General features: G+C 45.9%; 1 protein-coding gene across 1 annotated transcript in view; it reads left to right on the top strand.

The window, feature by feature from the left end:
• Positions 1 to 5678, top strand: part of LOC144480514 (protein ERGIC-53-like) — a 114510-nt gene extending 108832 nt beyond the window's left edge. The window contains exons 12-13 of the mRNA XM_078200018.1: positions 346 to 461; positions 4683 to 5678. Coding sequence (XP_078056144.1) covers positions 346 to 461; positions 4683 to 4719 — 153 coding nt within the window. The 3' untranslated portion in view covers positions 4720 to 5678. The remainder of the gene's footprint in view (positions 1 to 345; positions 462 to 4682) is intronic.
• The last annotated feature ends 8609 nt before the right edge of the window (positions 5679 to 14287 follow it).

The raw sequence follows: 14287 nt of genomic DNA, 5'->3' as shown, positions 1-14287 counted from the left end.
CGGTCTTGGTCAGATCAGGAGCCAGACCAAGCTGTGATACATCTGGAAAGGATGCTTTCTATGGTGCATCTGTAAATTGATGAGAGTTGTAGCGGACATGCTGAATTTCCTTAGCCTCCTGAGAAAGTAGAGGCAATTGTGGACTACCTTAACTATAGTGTTGGCATGGGGGGACCAGGATGGGTTGTTGGTGATAGGTTGTAGGTGACTTAAATGATAAGAGTCCAAATTGTTGACTTTCTGATGTTTTTCAACTGGCACACAGAAGATGGGCCAAATGGCGTCCTTTTCTTTCCATGTTTATGGATTGCGTATAGTTAATTGATTCAATCATTTCTTTTACAGGTTCAGCACGTCACCTGCCCAGAGGCCCCACCTCTTCCATCCTGTACTTCAGCCTGGCAGTTCGTGGTGTTCATTGTTCTCCAGTCTATATTCTTCCTCTCTTACCTAATACACAGGTAATCCGTTTGCATTCTTGAAGAAAAGCAATATGCATTGTTAGCAGTGCTGTTGAGCCAGGACATCCCAGAACAAAAGAAATAGAACTCATAGAATCAAAGAATCTCTACAGTGCAGAAGGAGGCCGTTCGGCCCATCGAGCCTGCACTGACAACAATCCCACCCAGGCCCTATCCCCCTAATCCCATGTATTTACCCTGCTAATCCCCCTTATGCCAAGGGGTAATTTAGCATGGCCAATCCATCGAACTACACATCTTTGGACACTAAAGGGCAATTTGCGATGGCCAATCCACCTCACCTGCACATCCTTGGACACTAAGGGGCAATATAGCATGGCCAATCCACCTAACCTACTCATCTTTGGACACTAAGGGGCAATTTAGCATGGCTAATCCTCCTCACCTACACATCTTTGGACACTAAGGGGCAATTTAGCATGGCTAATCCTCCTAATCTGCACATCTATGGACACTAAAGGGCAATTTATCATGGCCAATCCTCCTCACCTACACACCTTTGGACACGAAGGGACAATTTAGCATGGCCAATCCGCCTAACCTACACATCTTTGGACACAAAGGGGCAATTTAGCATGGCCAATTCTCCTAACCTGCACATCTTTATAAGTGTGGGAGGAAACCGGAGCACCCGGAGGAAACCCACGGAGATACGGGGAGAATGTGCAAACTCCACACAAGACAGTGACCCAACTGGAACCGAACCCGGGTCCCTGGCGCTGTGAGGCAGCAGTGCTAACCACTGTGCCACCGTGCAGTTTTTATTTGCCTGCTCTTGAGGCATCAATACAGGAGCAGTGCTTAAGTTTCAGTGTGATCTGCCCGCCCGCCACCTTTTGTCCTTCAAGGGCTAAGAGACTGTGACTCATCCAAACTTGTGATTTATTGAACTGCCGGTTTGGAGATGGGAAGCATTTCTCACGATTTCACTGTTATTGTCTACACAATCAGCGCGTCACAAACAAAAGGGAAAACGTGTATGTTTGTTCTTTTTAATTATCCACCTGATTAATAATACACCCTCGCTGTGTCGGCCTGTTATTACTGCCTCCAAACCTGTGCATTATTGAACATTGCTGTTTGCCTGGGACTGGGTGGTACAATAAGCTGAAGTATTAATGCAGAGTTCAAATCCTGGGGACTGAGATGAGGTCATCATCTTTTTCTCCCCCCCCACCGACAGGTTCATAGAGTCATAGAATCCCTACAATGCAGAAGGAGGACATTCAGTCCATCTAGTCTGCACCAACAGATCATCCCACTCAGGCCCCATCGCCACAACACCATCTATTTACCCTGCTAATCCCTCTAACCTACACACCTTGGAACACTAAGAGGCAATTTAGCATGGCCAATCCACCTAACCTGCTTGTGTTTGGACTATGAGAGGAAACCGCAATACCAAGAGGAAACCCACGCAGATACTGGGAGAACGTGCAAACTCCATAAGACCATAAGACATAGGAGCAGAATTAGGCCACTCGGCCCATCGAGTCTGCTCCGCCATTCAATCATGGCTGATATTTTTCTCATCCCCATTCTCCTGCCTTTTCCCCATAACCCCTGATCCCCTTATTAATCAAGAATCTATCTATCTCTGTCTTAAAGACACTCAATGACTTGGCCTCCACAGCCTTCTGCGGCAAAGAGTTCCACAGATTCACCACTCTCTGACTGATGAAATTCCTCCTCATCTCTGTTTTAAAGGATCGTCCCTTTAGCCTGAGGTTGTGCCCTCTGGTTCTAGTTTTTCCTACTAGTGGAAACATAAAAGTTACTGGACTCATCCGGGATTTGAACCCGGGACCTCTCGCGTTTTCATGCTAGTGCCCTAAGCGAGAATCATACCCCTACACCAACGGGCCACCCGCAATACGCCACACAGTCACCCGAGGCTGGAATTGAATGCAGGTCCCTGGCGCTGTGAGCCTAACCGCTGTGCCACCATGCCACCCACTCAAGAATTGAAGGCGAAATGGATTTAGGATATGCCCCTCCTGACTCAGATGTGCCCTCAGCTGCTGAATGTCTCGACTCGGGTTCAATTAGTGTTCCGAAAGGAAAAACCGATTCCATTTGCCCTGTGGTGTGTCCGTGCCCACAGACGCAGCAATGACAGGAGTGTAGATTTTTGAATCAATTTGTTACCATGTTTGTGGGGTGCGGAGTGGTTACCTTCCCCGGCTAGACATCCAGAAATTTGGACTTGTCACCATGCAAACATGAGTTCAATTCCCATCACGGCGGCTGGAGAATTTGGATTCAAAAATTGAATAAATATAGAATTATAAAAACTGATGTGACAATGAAATTGTGGGTTCTTATAAAAAAAACTAATGATTGATTGATTTTATGATAATTAATCAGTTAAGCTATTTACGGATGAAGTCTGATTAATAAAGGGGTGGCGCTGCTGCCTCACAGCGCCAGGGACCCGGGTTCGATTCCCGGCTTGGGTCACTGTCTGTGCGGAGTCTGCATGTTCTCCCCGTGTCTGCGTGGGTTTCCTCCGGGTGCTCCGGTTTCCTCCCACAGTCCCCGAAAGACGTGCTGGTTAGAGTGCATTGGCCGTGCTAAGTTCTCCCTCAGTGTACCCGAACAGGTGGCAGAGTGTGACGACGAGCGGAGTTTCACAATAACTTCATCGCAGTAAGCCGACTTGTGACACTAATAAATTATAAATGCAGTGTATAGCTATTGGTTAGCACTGCTGCCTCACAGTGCCAGGGACCCGGGTTCAATTCCGGTCTCGGGTCACTGTCTGTGAGAAGCTGAGTTACAGAGAGAGATTGAATAGGTTGGGACTTTATTCCCTGGAGCGTAGAAGATTGAGGGGAGATTTGATAGAGGTGTATAAGATTTTGATGGGTATAGATAGAGAGAATGCAAGCAGGCTTTTTCCGCTGAGGCTAGGGGAGAAAAAAACCAGAGGGCATGGGTTAAGGGTGAAAGGAGAAAAGTTTAAAGGGAATATTAGGGGGGGCTTCTTCACGCAGAGAGTGGTGGGAGTGTGGAATGAGCTGCCGGATAAAGTGGTAAATGCTTTTAACACTTTTAACATTTAAGAAAAACTTGGACGGGTTCATGGATGAGAGGGGTGTGGAGGGATATGGTCCAAGTGCAGGTCAGTGGGACTAGGCATAAAATGGTTCGGCACAGACAAGAAGGGCCAAAAGGCCTGTTTCTGAGCTGTAATTTTCTATGGTTCTATGGTTCTATGGAGTCTGCACATTCTCCCCCGTGTCTGCGTGGGTTTCCTCCGGGTGCTCCGGTTTCCTCCCACAGTCCAAAGATGTGCGGGTTAGGTTGATTGGCCATGCTAAATCGTCCCTTAGTGTCAGGGGGTTAGCAGGGTAAATGTGTGGGGGTTACGGGAATACGGCCTGGGTGGGATTATGGTCAGTTGCAGACTCGATGGGCCGAGTGGCCTCCTTTTGCACTGTAGGGATTCTACGATAATTCCCTTCACAGGAAGAAATCTGTTTTGTGAAGGAACTCTGGCTTTTATGATTCCTGGCACACAACAAAATGAACGTTGGCAAACCACCCTCTGAATGGCCGAGCAAGCCACTCAATTGCATTCAGGAATCATCTTCTCAAAGGGTGACCAAGTTGGGCTTCCCAGCCATGCCGTGAATAAGAAAAATATTTTAAGGCTGTGTTGGTTGTTGAAATAAAATAGCCAAAATATACAGGTTCCCTGATTGCTTGTCTCAATTCACTCAAGTTTATCGAATCGATTTGAGTTCCAGTCGCAGGAGAGGAATTTCAGACATTTCACTGGGCGATTGCATGCTATTTTCCCAGAGTGCTTTTCAGGAGGTGGAAATGAGTGAAAGGCTATTGAGAGACTGACAGAGATCGATAGATTTTTGTTCCAGTTGGGATATTTAGGGTTACAGAACCCCAGGTGGAAGGATGGAGTTGAAGCTACAGATAGGCCATGGGGTAATTGAATGTTGAGAGACTGCATAGTGTTGTCCTGCTCCAGGTTCTACATAGTCTCCTCCTGCTCCAGGTTCAGCATTACCTCCTCCTACTCCAGGTTCTACATAGTCTCCTCCTGCTGCCAATTTGCTCCCTTCCTGTGGAGATCTTGCTATCTGTATTGTATAAAGAACTCTCAAACCCTGACTTCCAGAATGTTGTACTTTGGTATCGAAAATGTTCAAAGGCTCACTAACATTTATCTTTTAACAGGAGTAAGAGAGAAGCAAGTTACAAGAAATTTTTCTGAGGGGAAAACGTGCGGAATTATGAAAACTGCGGGTATTTATATTTTGGGTCGAATTGTGAACAAGTTTCCAAAGTCTGTGTGCGCTTCAGCACCACCTGGTACTCTGACATTACTTGACATTCTTTACACCAAATGGACCCGGCCTGTCACGACCATCATGGTATGAGGTGACTTACTTTCACGTGGGGATTATTTTGTTTAAAAACTTCAAAGCCTCGCAACACCAGGTTAAAGTCCAACAGGTTTATTTGGAATCACGAGCTTTCGGAGCGCTGCTCCTTCATCAGGTGAGTCCATAAGACATAGGAGCAGAATTAGGCCACTCGGCCCATCGAGTCTGCTCTGCCATGCAATCATGACTGATATTTTTCTCATCCCCGTTCTCCTGCCTTCTCCCCATAACCCCCGATCCCCTTATTCATCGAGAACCTGCCTATCTCTGTCTTAAAGACACTCAACGACCTGGCCTCCCTGCGGCAAAGAGTTCCACAGATTCACCACCCTCTGGCTGAAGAAATTCCTTCTCGTCTCTGTTTTAAAGGATCGTCCCTCAAAGACACTCAATGATCTGGCTTCCTGGAGCACTCACCTGATGGAGGAGCAGCGCTCTGAAAGCTGGTGATTCCAAATAAACCTGTTGGACTTTAACCTGGTGTTCTTCACAGTAACTTCTTACTGTGCCCACCCCAGTCCAAAGCCGGCATCTCCACATCATGTAATTCAAAGGCTGACATCTGTACCAAAGTAATCAGGAGTATGTTTTACTGTCTGTGGTAACTTTCATGTAAAAGTGGCTTGCATTTATATATGAAATATACTCCATCTTTACACACTAAAACCACGTTTCCTCGACTTATACTTTCATTAAAAAACGTAAGTCCTAATTTATTTAATTCAGTCTTATAAAAAGTCCAATTGTAACACCTGGTACAATGAAATAAATTCATAAGCATTCCTTATTGCTGTTAGTTTTATATCCGGTTGTGAAAGATCAAGTTTTTCTAATCCTAAGACCGATTTGTTTAAATTTGTTCCTATCTCCATGGCAATGATGGGCAACCTAGGCTAGTGAGGGGGCCGCGTGAATGGCCCCTCCTTTATCTCAGTGGGCTGCGAGATTGAAATCTGGCTTGTTCACTCACTGTGACCCCATAAATAAGATTAAATACATTTAATACACGCCAAATATTTCATAAGTTATAGAAAACGCTTAATCGGCACGGTGGTTAGCACTGCTGCCTCACAGCACCAGGGACCCGGGTTCGATTCCGTCCTCGGGTCACTGTCTGTGTGGAGTCTGCACGTTCTCCCCGTGTCTGCATGGGTTTCCTCCGGGCGCTCCGGTTTCCTCCCACAGTCCAAAGGTGTGCAGGTTAGGTGGATTGGCCATGCTAAATTGTCCCTTAGTGTCCAAAGATGTGCCGGTTAAGGGGATTGGCCATGCTAAATTGCCCCTTAGTGTCCAAAGATGTGCAGGTTAGGTGGATTGGCCATGCTAAATTGCCCCTTAGTGTCCAAAGATGTGCAGGTTAGGTGGATTGGCCATGCTAAATTGCCCCTTAGTGTCCAAAGATGTGCAGGTTAGGTGGATTGGCCATGCTAAATTGCTCCTTAGTGTCCAAAGATGTACAGGTTGAATGGATTAGCCATGGGAAATGTGTGGGGTTACGGAGATAGGGCAGGGGGAGAGGGCCTGGGTAAGATACTCTGTCAGAGAGTCTGTGCAGACTCGATGGGCTGAATGGCCTCTTCTGCACTGTCGGGATTCTATGATTTATATATTGATAGAGATGTCATCAACTTCAAGTGGTAAAAACAGAATAAATATTTACATCATACTCAGAGCGTTTGATTGGACACGGGGATTTATTGATTTGATTTATTAATGTCACATGTTTTAGTATACAGTGAAAAGTATTGTTTCTTGCACTATACAGACAAAACATACCATTCTTAGAGTACCTAGGGGAGAAGGAAAGGAGAGAGTGCAGAATGTAGTGTTACAGTCATAGCTGGGGTGTAGAGAAAGATCAACTTAATGCGAGGTAGGTCCATTCAAAAGTCTGACAGCAGCAGGGAAGAAGCTGTTCTTGAGTCGGTTGGTACATGACCTCAGACTTTTGCATCTTTTTCCCGACGGAAGAAGGTGGAAGAGAGAATGTCCGGGATGCGTGGGGGTCCCTGATTGTGCTGGGGAAATGTGAGTGGAGTCAATGGATGGGAGGCTTCGTTCACAGCCTACGGGAGCGCATGGTCTGATGGTAATTGTGTGCAGTCAGCACGCACCTCACTTCACGGACCTTTTCATTACATGAGCGTCATTAAATGGCCAAAAATCAGCAGAATATGACAACCCTACTCATGGGCAATGGCCAACAAAATGTCTGGTGGGCCACTCTCAGAGCCCTGATGGGCCTCAGGTTGCCCACCGCTGCTCTACGGACCCTTACTCACTCATTTAAAATGCCGTTGTGAAATCAATTGTTATACCACTGAGCAGTGTGGAGGGAAAATGCCTCCTGTTGAGAGACAAGGACTAAAGTGCGATGGACAGCAAGCAACAGAGGGTAAGCAGTTAAAGTTTATTTATTAGTGTCACAAGTAGGCTTACATTAACACTGCAGTGAAGTTACTGTGAAAATCCCCTAGTCGCCACACTCCGGCGCCTGTTCAGGTACACTGAGGGAGAATTTAGCACGGCCAATGCACCCTAACCAGCACGTCTTTCAGATTGTGGGAGGAAACTGGAGCATCCGGAGGAAACCCACGCAGACACGGGGAGAACGTGCAGATTCCACACAGACAGTGACTCAAGCCGGGAACTGAACCCGGGTCCCTGGTGCTGTGAGGCAGTAGTGCTAACCACTGTGCCACCGTGTTGCCCAGCGATGAACAAAACTATCTTATATGTTACAGGAGGTACTGACATGTCCAAGATGTTCACACCTACCAAGAAGAAGCAATGATTCAAAATGATTCAATTGCAATGTAGCACTTTGAAGCTCTGTTATACAGGTGAATGCGGCATTGGTTATGGCTGGAGCATTGGATTCTGGTTCTGCGTAATAATGATATTTTGTCTCCTGGTCCGGGAAGGAAGTTGAATGTGGTCGAGCACTTTTGCCAGGAGTGTTGCAGAATACATATCATAGAATCCCTACAGTGCAGGAGGAGGCCATTTGGCCCATCGAGTCTGCACCGACCACAATCCCACCCAGCATTTATTGCCCATCCCTGGTTGCCCTTGGGTGACTGTGGAGTTTTGTCTTGCTCGGCCATTTCAGAGGGCAGTTGCGAGTCAACCACATTGCTGTGGCTCTGGAGTCACATGTAGGCCAGACCGGGTAAGGACGGCAGACTTCCTTCCCTAAAGGGCTTCAAATGGGTTTTTCCGGCAATCGACAATGGTTTTATGGTCATCAGTAGATCCTGAATTCCAGATTTTTTTTTATTGAATTCAAATTCCACCATCTGCCGTGGCGGGATTCGAACCCGGGTCCCCGGAACATGAGCTGAGTTTCTGGATTAATAGTCTAGCGATAATACCACTAGGCCATCGCCTCCCCATGATGTGATGTGCATATGTGCGATGTGCATCAGGAATGATCTGAACAGAGTTGCCATTATCTCGCAGGGTAGATTAAATGCTTTGACAAAAAAATGTCTTATTAAATGGATTTATTTAATTTATTTAAGTCTTTCGATTAAAATCTAAACAATGAGGTGACTTGTGTGATACAGTGGAGAATTTTAAGAATGTTAGAAATCCTACAGTACAGAAAGAGGCCATTCGGCCCATCGAGTCTGCACCGACCACAATCCCACCCAGGCCCTACCCCCATATCCCGACATATTTTACCCACTAATCCACGCATCCCAGGACACTAAGGGGCAATTTTAGCATAGCCAATCAACCTAACCCGCACATCTTTGGACTGTGGGAGGAAACCGGAGCACCCGGAGGAAACCCACGCAGACACGAGGAGAATGTGCAAACTCCACACAGACAGTGACCCAAGCCGGGAATCGAACACAGGTCGCTGGAGCTGTGAAGCAGCAGTGCTAACCACTGTGCTACCATGCCGTGTATGGACATTTACACAAACATGCTGAAGACAGGAAGAAAGTTACATCCGAAGTAAATCCCTGCTTTCCCCAAATAGTTTCAATTCAAGTATAGAATTATAAACTAGCAATTCGCTACCCTTCATCTACAATGACATCCTAGCCTCCCATACAGATATTAAATCCTGGTGCACTCCTAAAACCCCGCTACCCAGATGGGGAATTTGTATTATGATCGGAGCTGCCTTGGCGTTCTGGTGTAATACAATGCATGGAGAAATGGTGGGGGGAGAGAATTTGGCAACCTCTCAAGTATTCGTTAAATCCTCAGACATTATATATTATAGAATATAGGATGGCACGGTGGCACAGTGGGTAGCACTGCTGCCTCACAGTGCCAGGGACCCAGGTTCGTTTCCCCTCTTGGGCCACTGGCTGTGTGGAGTTTGCACGTTCGCCCTGTGGCTGCGTGGGTTTCCTCCGGTTTCCTCCCACAGTCCAAAGATGTGCGGTTTAGGTGGATTGGCCATGCTAAATTGCCCCTTAGTGTCAGGGGGATTAACTAGGGTAAATGCATGGGGTTATGGGGATAGGGACTGGGTGGGTTTGAGGTCAGTGCAGACTCGATGGGCCGAATAGCCTCCTTCTGCACTGTAGGATTCTATGATTCTATGATCCTTAGACAGCACCTTCCAAACCCACGACCACTTCCATCTAGAAGGACAAGGGCAGCAGATACATGGGAACACCACCACTTGCAAGTTCCCCTCCAAGCCACTCACCATCCTGATTTGGAAATATATCAGTCATTCCTTCGCAGTCGCTGGGTCAAAATCCTGGAATTCCCTCCCTAACGGCATTGTGGGTCAGCCCACAGCACGTGGACTGCAGCGATTCAAGAAGGCAGCTCACCACCATCTTCTCAAGGGCAACTAGGGATGGGCAATAAATGCTGGCCAGCCAGCAACGCCATGTCCCACGAATGAATTTTTAAAAATGCAGAGTGGAGGATCATTACACAAGACACATTGGTCCAGATTTTGCTATTGATATAACGGTGAGGCTAACAGCACACACTGTTTGGGATAAATTGGACAGCAATTTCTGGGGTCTACACGTGTGCAGTTAAATATGGAAACAGTCACTGTCTGAGGTGGTGTTCTCTGCCACAAGCTTAATGCCATTAATAAACTCAGCACTGAAATCCATGTCAGTCGGTGAAGTGGTTGTATTGACTGACCTAGATGTACACTAAACACCAGCCAAAGTTAGGATTGTTACAATCAAGTGTAAGTGATGTTTTTGAACATGCATGATGGCTTGTGATTATTGATAAACAACTTCTCTGGCTCTGAAAAATTAATTTTGCAAATGTGGAATCTCATTCCTTCAGAATTTAACATTTGGGGCATGAAAAAATTAGAGGTTTTTTTTAACATTTTCTTTCCTCTTTCTCTCAATTTCATCTTTCTTTCCCTCTATATTTTGCTTCTGTACATGACTTGACATTGAATTAAATGTTCTCATACCTCCTGCTTTGTACTGTTTGTGAATGTATCTGACTAATTGAAGGAACATGCAATTCAACTTGCTTGTACAGGTTGCACATCCCCTGTAGAATGAGCACTGCTGAAAGGTATCTTAACTGTGTACAGAGAACAAAGAACAGTACAGCACAGGAACAATCCCTTTGGCCCACCAAGCCTGTGCTGACACACACCGCCTTTCTAAACTATAGATCTTTTGCCTCTAGGCGGTCTGTATCCCTCTATTCCCTGCCTATGCATATATCTGTGAAGACACCTCTTATACGTTGCTATTGTATCTGCTTCTACCACATCCTCTGATTTGGAGATGCCGGCGTTGGACTGGGGTAAGCACAGTAAGAAGTCTCACAACACCAAGTTAAAGTCCAACAGGTTTATTTGGAATCACGAGCTTTCAGAGCGCCGCTCCTTCATCAGGTGAGTAACAGTCCAAAAGACGTGCTGGTTAGGTGCATTTGCCATGTTAAATTCTCCCTCAGTGTACCCGAACAGGCACTGGAGTGTGGCGACTAGGAGATTTTCACAGTAACTTCAATGCAGTGTTAAGGTAAGCCTACTTGTGACAATAAATAAATAAATTTAGATATCCATCTCATCTGCAAAATGGCATCTCTGAACATGCAGTTCCGTCGGTGTTGCAATGGAATGTGTTGAGGTCCTGGACCAGAACCCCAAGTTACATTAGGACGTCTGACTAGACCCCAACAATTTTTCTATTTTGGCATAAAGTGAGGAAAGGATGCCTCCTTCCAGGAATAATTCCACTGACAAATTAGGGTTCTTTTATAGTAAAACAAACTTTATATAATAACACGGTTTAAATATCATGCTCACAAATGAAGCAGCTTAACTATTAACAGTTGAATAATATTTAAGATTGAAAGGAAGCAACTTTATGTTTTATCTTGTGTCTATTTCAATTTCAAATAAGCAACATTCCTCCTAGACTTAAACACAGTTAGCAACCCCAGGCATACTTGCTATAAATTGTGTTAACAGCCGTGAAGTTTTCAGGGACAAATACATTTTAGAGCAGCTTGCTCTGTCTTCAGCGGATTTCCAACTCAAACCCACAACGTATTTTGTCTGCAAAAACGTCTTTCTGCACATAAGCCACATTATCACATGACCCTGTCAATCAGCGTAGTCAGAAATCTCAGGGAACTTCTTGTGTTAACACCAACCTATTAGCTTTGTCAAAGTAACGCATTCCTAGCTAAAGTGAGTTATTAACTTGCTTTCACAACCCTTGGGCTAAATGTTTTCCAGACACCCCGGCTGCCTGCAGAATATGCTGAATTTTAAAACATTGGAAGTGGAATATATTGGAAGTGATTCCACATCCCTTTCCATTAATTACAACACTTGAAAGTGTAAATGCATTTCGAGAGGAGGAGTTGAAATCTTTTTTTTGTAATCCATTCATGGGACATGGGCGTCGCTGGCTGGGCCAGCATTTATTGCCCACCCCTAGTTGCCTGAGGGCAGTTGAGAATCAACCACATTACTGTGGATCTGGAGTTACATGTAGGCCAGACTGGGTAAGGACAGCAGATTTCCTTCCCTAAAGGACATTAAAGTTAAAGTTTATTTCATTAGTCACAAGTAGGCTTACATTAACACGGCAATGAAGTTACTGTGAAAATCCCCTAGTCGCCACACTCCGGCACCTGTTCGGGTCAATGCACCTAACCAGCACGTCTTTCAAACTGTGGGAGGAAACCAAAGTACCCAGAGGAAACCCATGCAGACACTGGGAGAACATGCAAACTCCACACAGTTACCCAAGGCCAGAATCGAACCCGGGTCCCTTGCTGTGAGACAGCAGTGCTAACCAGTGTGTCGCCATGCTGCCGTTCAGCTGCCTAAACTCTGGGGTTCTCTCCCTGAAACACTCCACCTCTCTATCATCTTTTAAGACACTTCTTCAACCACCCACCCCCCCGCAACGATTGCATGTTCTTGCCGTGTCTGCGTAGTTTCCTCCGGGTGCCCCGGTTTCCTCCCACAGTCCAAAACTGTGCAGGTTAGTTGGATTGGCCAAGCTAAATTGCCCCTCAGTGTCAGTGGATGGGAAGGTTAAATGCGCGGGGTTACGGGGATAGGACCTGGGTGGGATTGTTTTTAGGGCAGGCTCGATAGGCTGAATAACCTCCTTCTAAACTGAAGGAGGTGGAATCCAACAGGGCGAACCACAACCTTCTCCTATCGCCCACTCTCAATGCCTCAGCCAGCTAGAGATAATCCCAGAGGGTTTACATGGTGTCACTGCCAGTTGCAGAGTGAAGCTTAAGCAATCCTTCAATAATCCTGGGCAAGACAGATCATTGGAATCAGCAGTGCTGCCCTGTGGATAATTATGAAAGACTGATGGCCAAAGTTGTTTGGGGACATCAACTGAAAGATTAGCTTCAGGACTTGGCTGCAAGATTTCACATGAGAAGAAGGTTAAGAGGTGACTTAATAGAGGCATCTCAGATGATCAGAGGGTTAGATAGGTTGGACAGTGGACAACTTTTTCCTCGGATGGTGATGGCTAGCACAAGGGGACATAGCTTTAAATTGAGGGATGATTGATATAGGATATAGGACAGATGTCAGAGGTAGGTTCTTTACTCAGAGAGTAGTAAGGAAGTGGAATGCCCTTCCTGCAACAGTAGTGGACTCGCCAACATTAAGGGCATTTAAATGATCATTGGATAAACATATGGATGATATTGGAATAGTGTAGGTTAGATGGGCTTTAGATTGGCTTCACAAGTCGGCGTAACATCGAGGGCCGAAGGGCCTGTACTGCACTGTAATGTTCTATGTTCTATATTAATAATTGATAAACTTAAACTGTGGAATTCACTACCACAGAAAGTAGTTGAGGCCAAAATGTTGTGTGATTTCAAGAAGAAATTAGACATAGTTTAAAGTTTAACATTTATTTATTAGTGCCACAAGTAGGTTTACATTAACACTGCAATGAAGTTATTGTGAAAATCTCCTAGTTGCCACAGTCCAGCTTGGCTCTTAGGGCTAAAGGGATCAAGGGATATGGGGGGGAGGCGGGATCAGGATATTGAATTCGATGATCAGTCATGATCAAAATGAATGGCGGAGCAGACTCGGAGGGCCAAATGGCCTACTCCTGTTTCTAGTATCCATGTTTAATTCAATTCAGTAGGCCGTTTCTGGAGTAATAGTCTAGCCATAATACCACTGGACCATCGCCTCCCCATTGAATTTAATTGAATCATAGAATCCCTACAGTACAGAAGGAGGCCATTCAGCCCATCGAGGCTGCACTGTCCACAATCGCACCCAGGCCCTATTTCCATAACCCCACACATTTACCCTGCCAATCCCTGACACTATGGTTAATTTAGCATGGCCAATCAACCTGTGTGGGAGGAAACCGGATCCCCCGGGGGAAACCCACACAGACTTGGGGAGAACGTGCAAATTCCACACAGACAGTGACCCAAGCCGGAAATTGAACCCAGGTCTCTGGCACTGTGAATGGCCTCCCTCTGCACTGTAGAGATTCTATGATTCTATGAACGTGAAGGGATTCAAATATTAAAAAAAGGTCGGCACGGTAGCACAATGGTTAGCACTGCTGCCTCACAGTGCCAGAGACTTGGGTTCAATTCCCGGCTTGGGTCACTGTCTGTGTGGAGTTTGCACGTTCTCCCCAAGTCTGTGTGGGTTTCCCCCCGGGGATCCGGTTTCCTCCCACACAGGTTGATTGGCCATGCTAAATTAACCATAGTGTTAGGGGATTGGTAGGGTAAATGTGTGGGGTTATGGAAATAGGGCCTGGGTGGGATTGTGGACAGTGCAGCCTCGATGGGCCGAATGGCCTCCTTCTGTACTGTAGGGATTCTATGATTCAATTAAATTCAATGGGGAGGCAATGGTCCAGTGATATTATGGCTAGACTGTTACTCCAGAAACTCAGCTAATGT

Source organism: Mustelus asterias, chromosome 29, assembly GCF_964213995.1.
Source record: "Mustelus asterias chromosome 29, sMusAst1.hap1.1, whole genome shotgun sequence".
NCBI classification, from domain to species: domain Eukaryota; kingdom Metazoa; phylum Chordata; class Chondrichthyes; order Carcharhiniformes; family Triakidae; genus Mustelus; species Mustelus asterias.
Note: the sequence above shows the minus strand (reverse complement) of the source record. Positions and strands in the feature narration are given on the sequence as shown.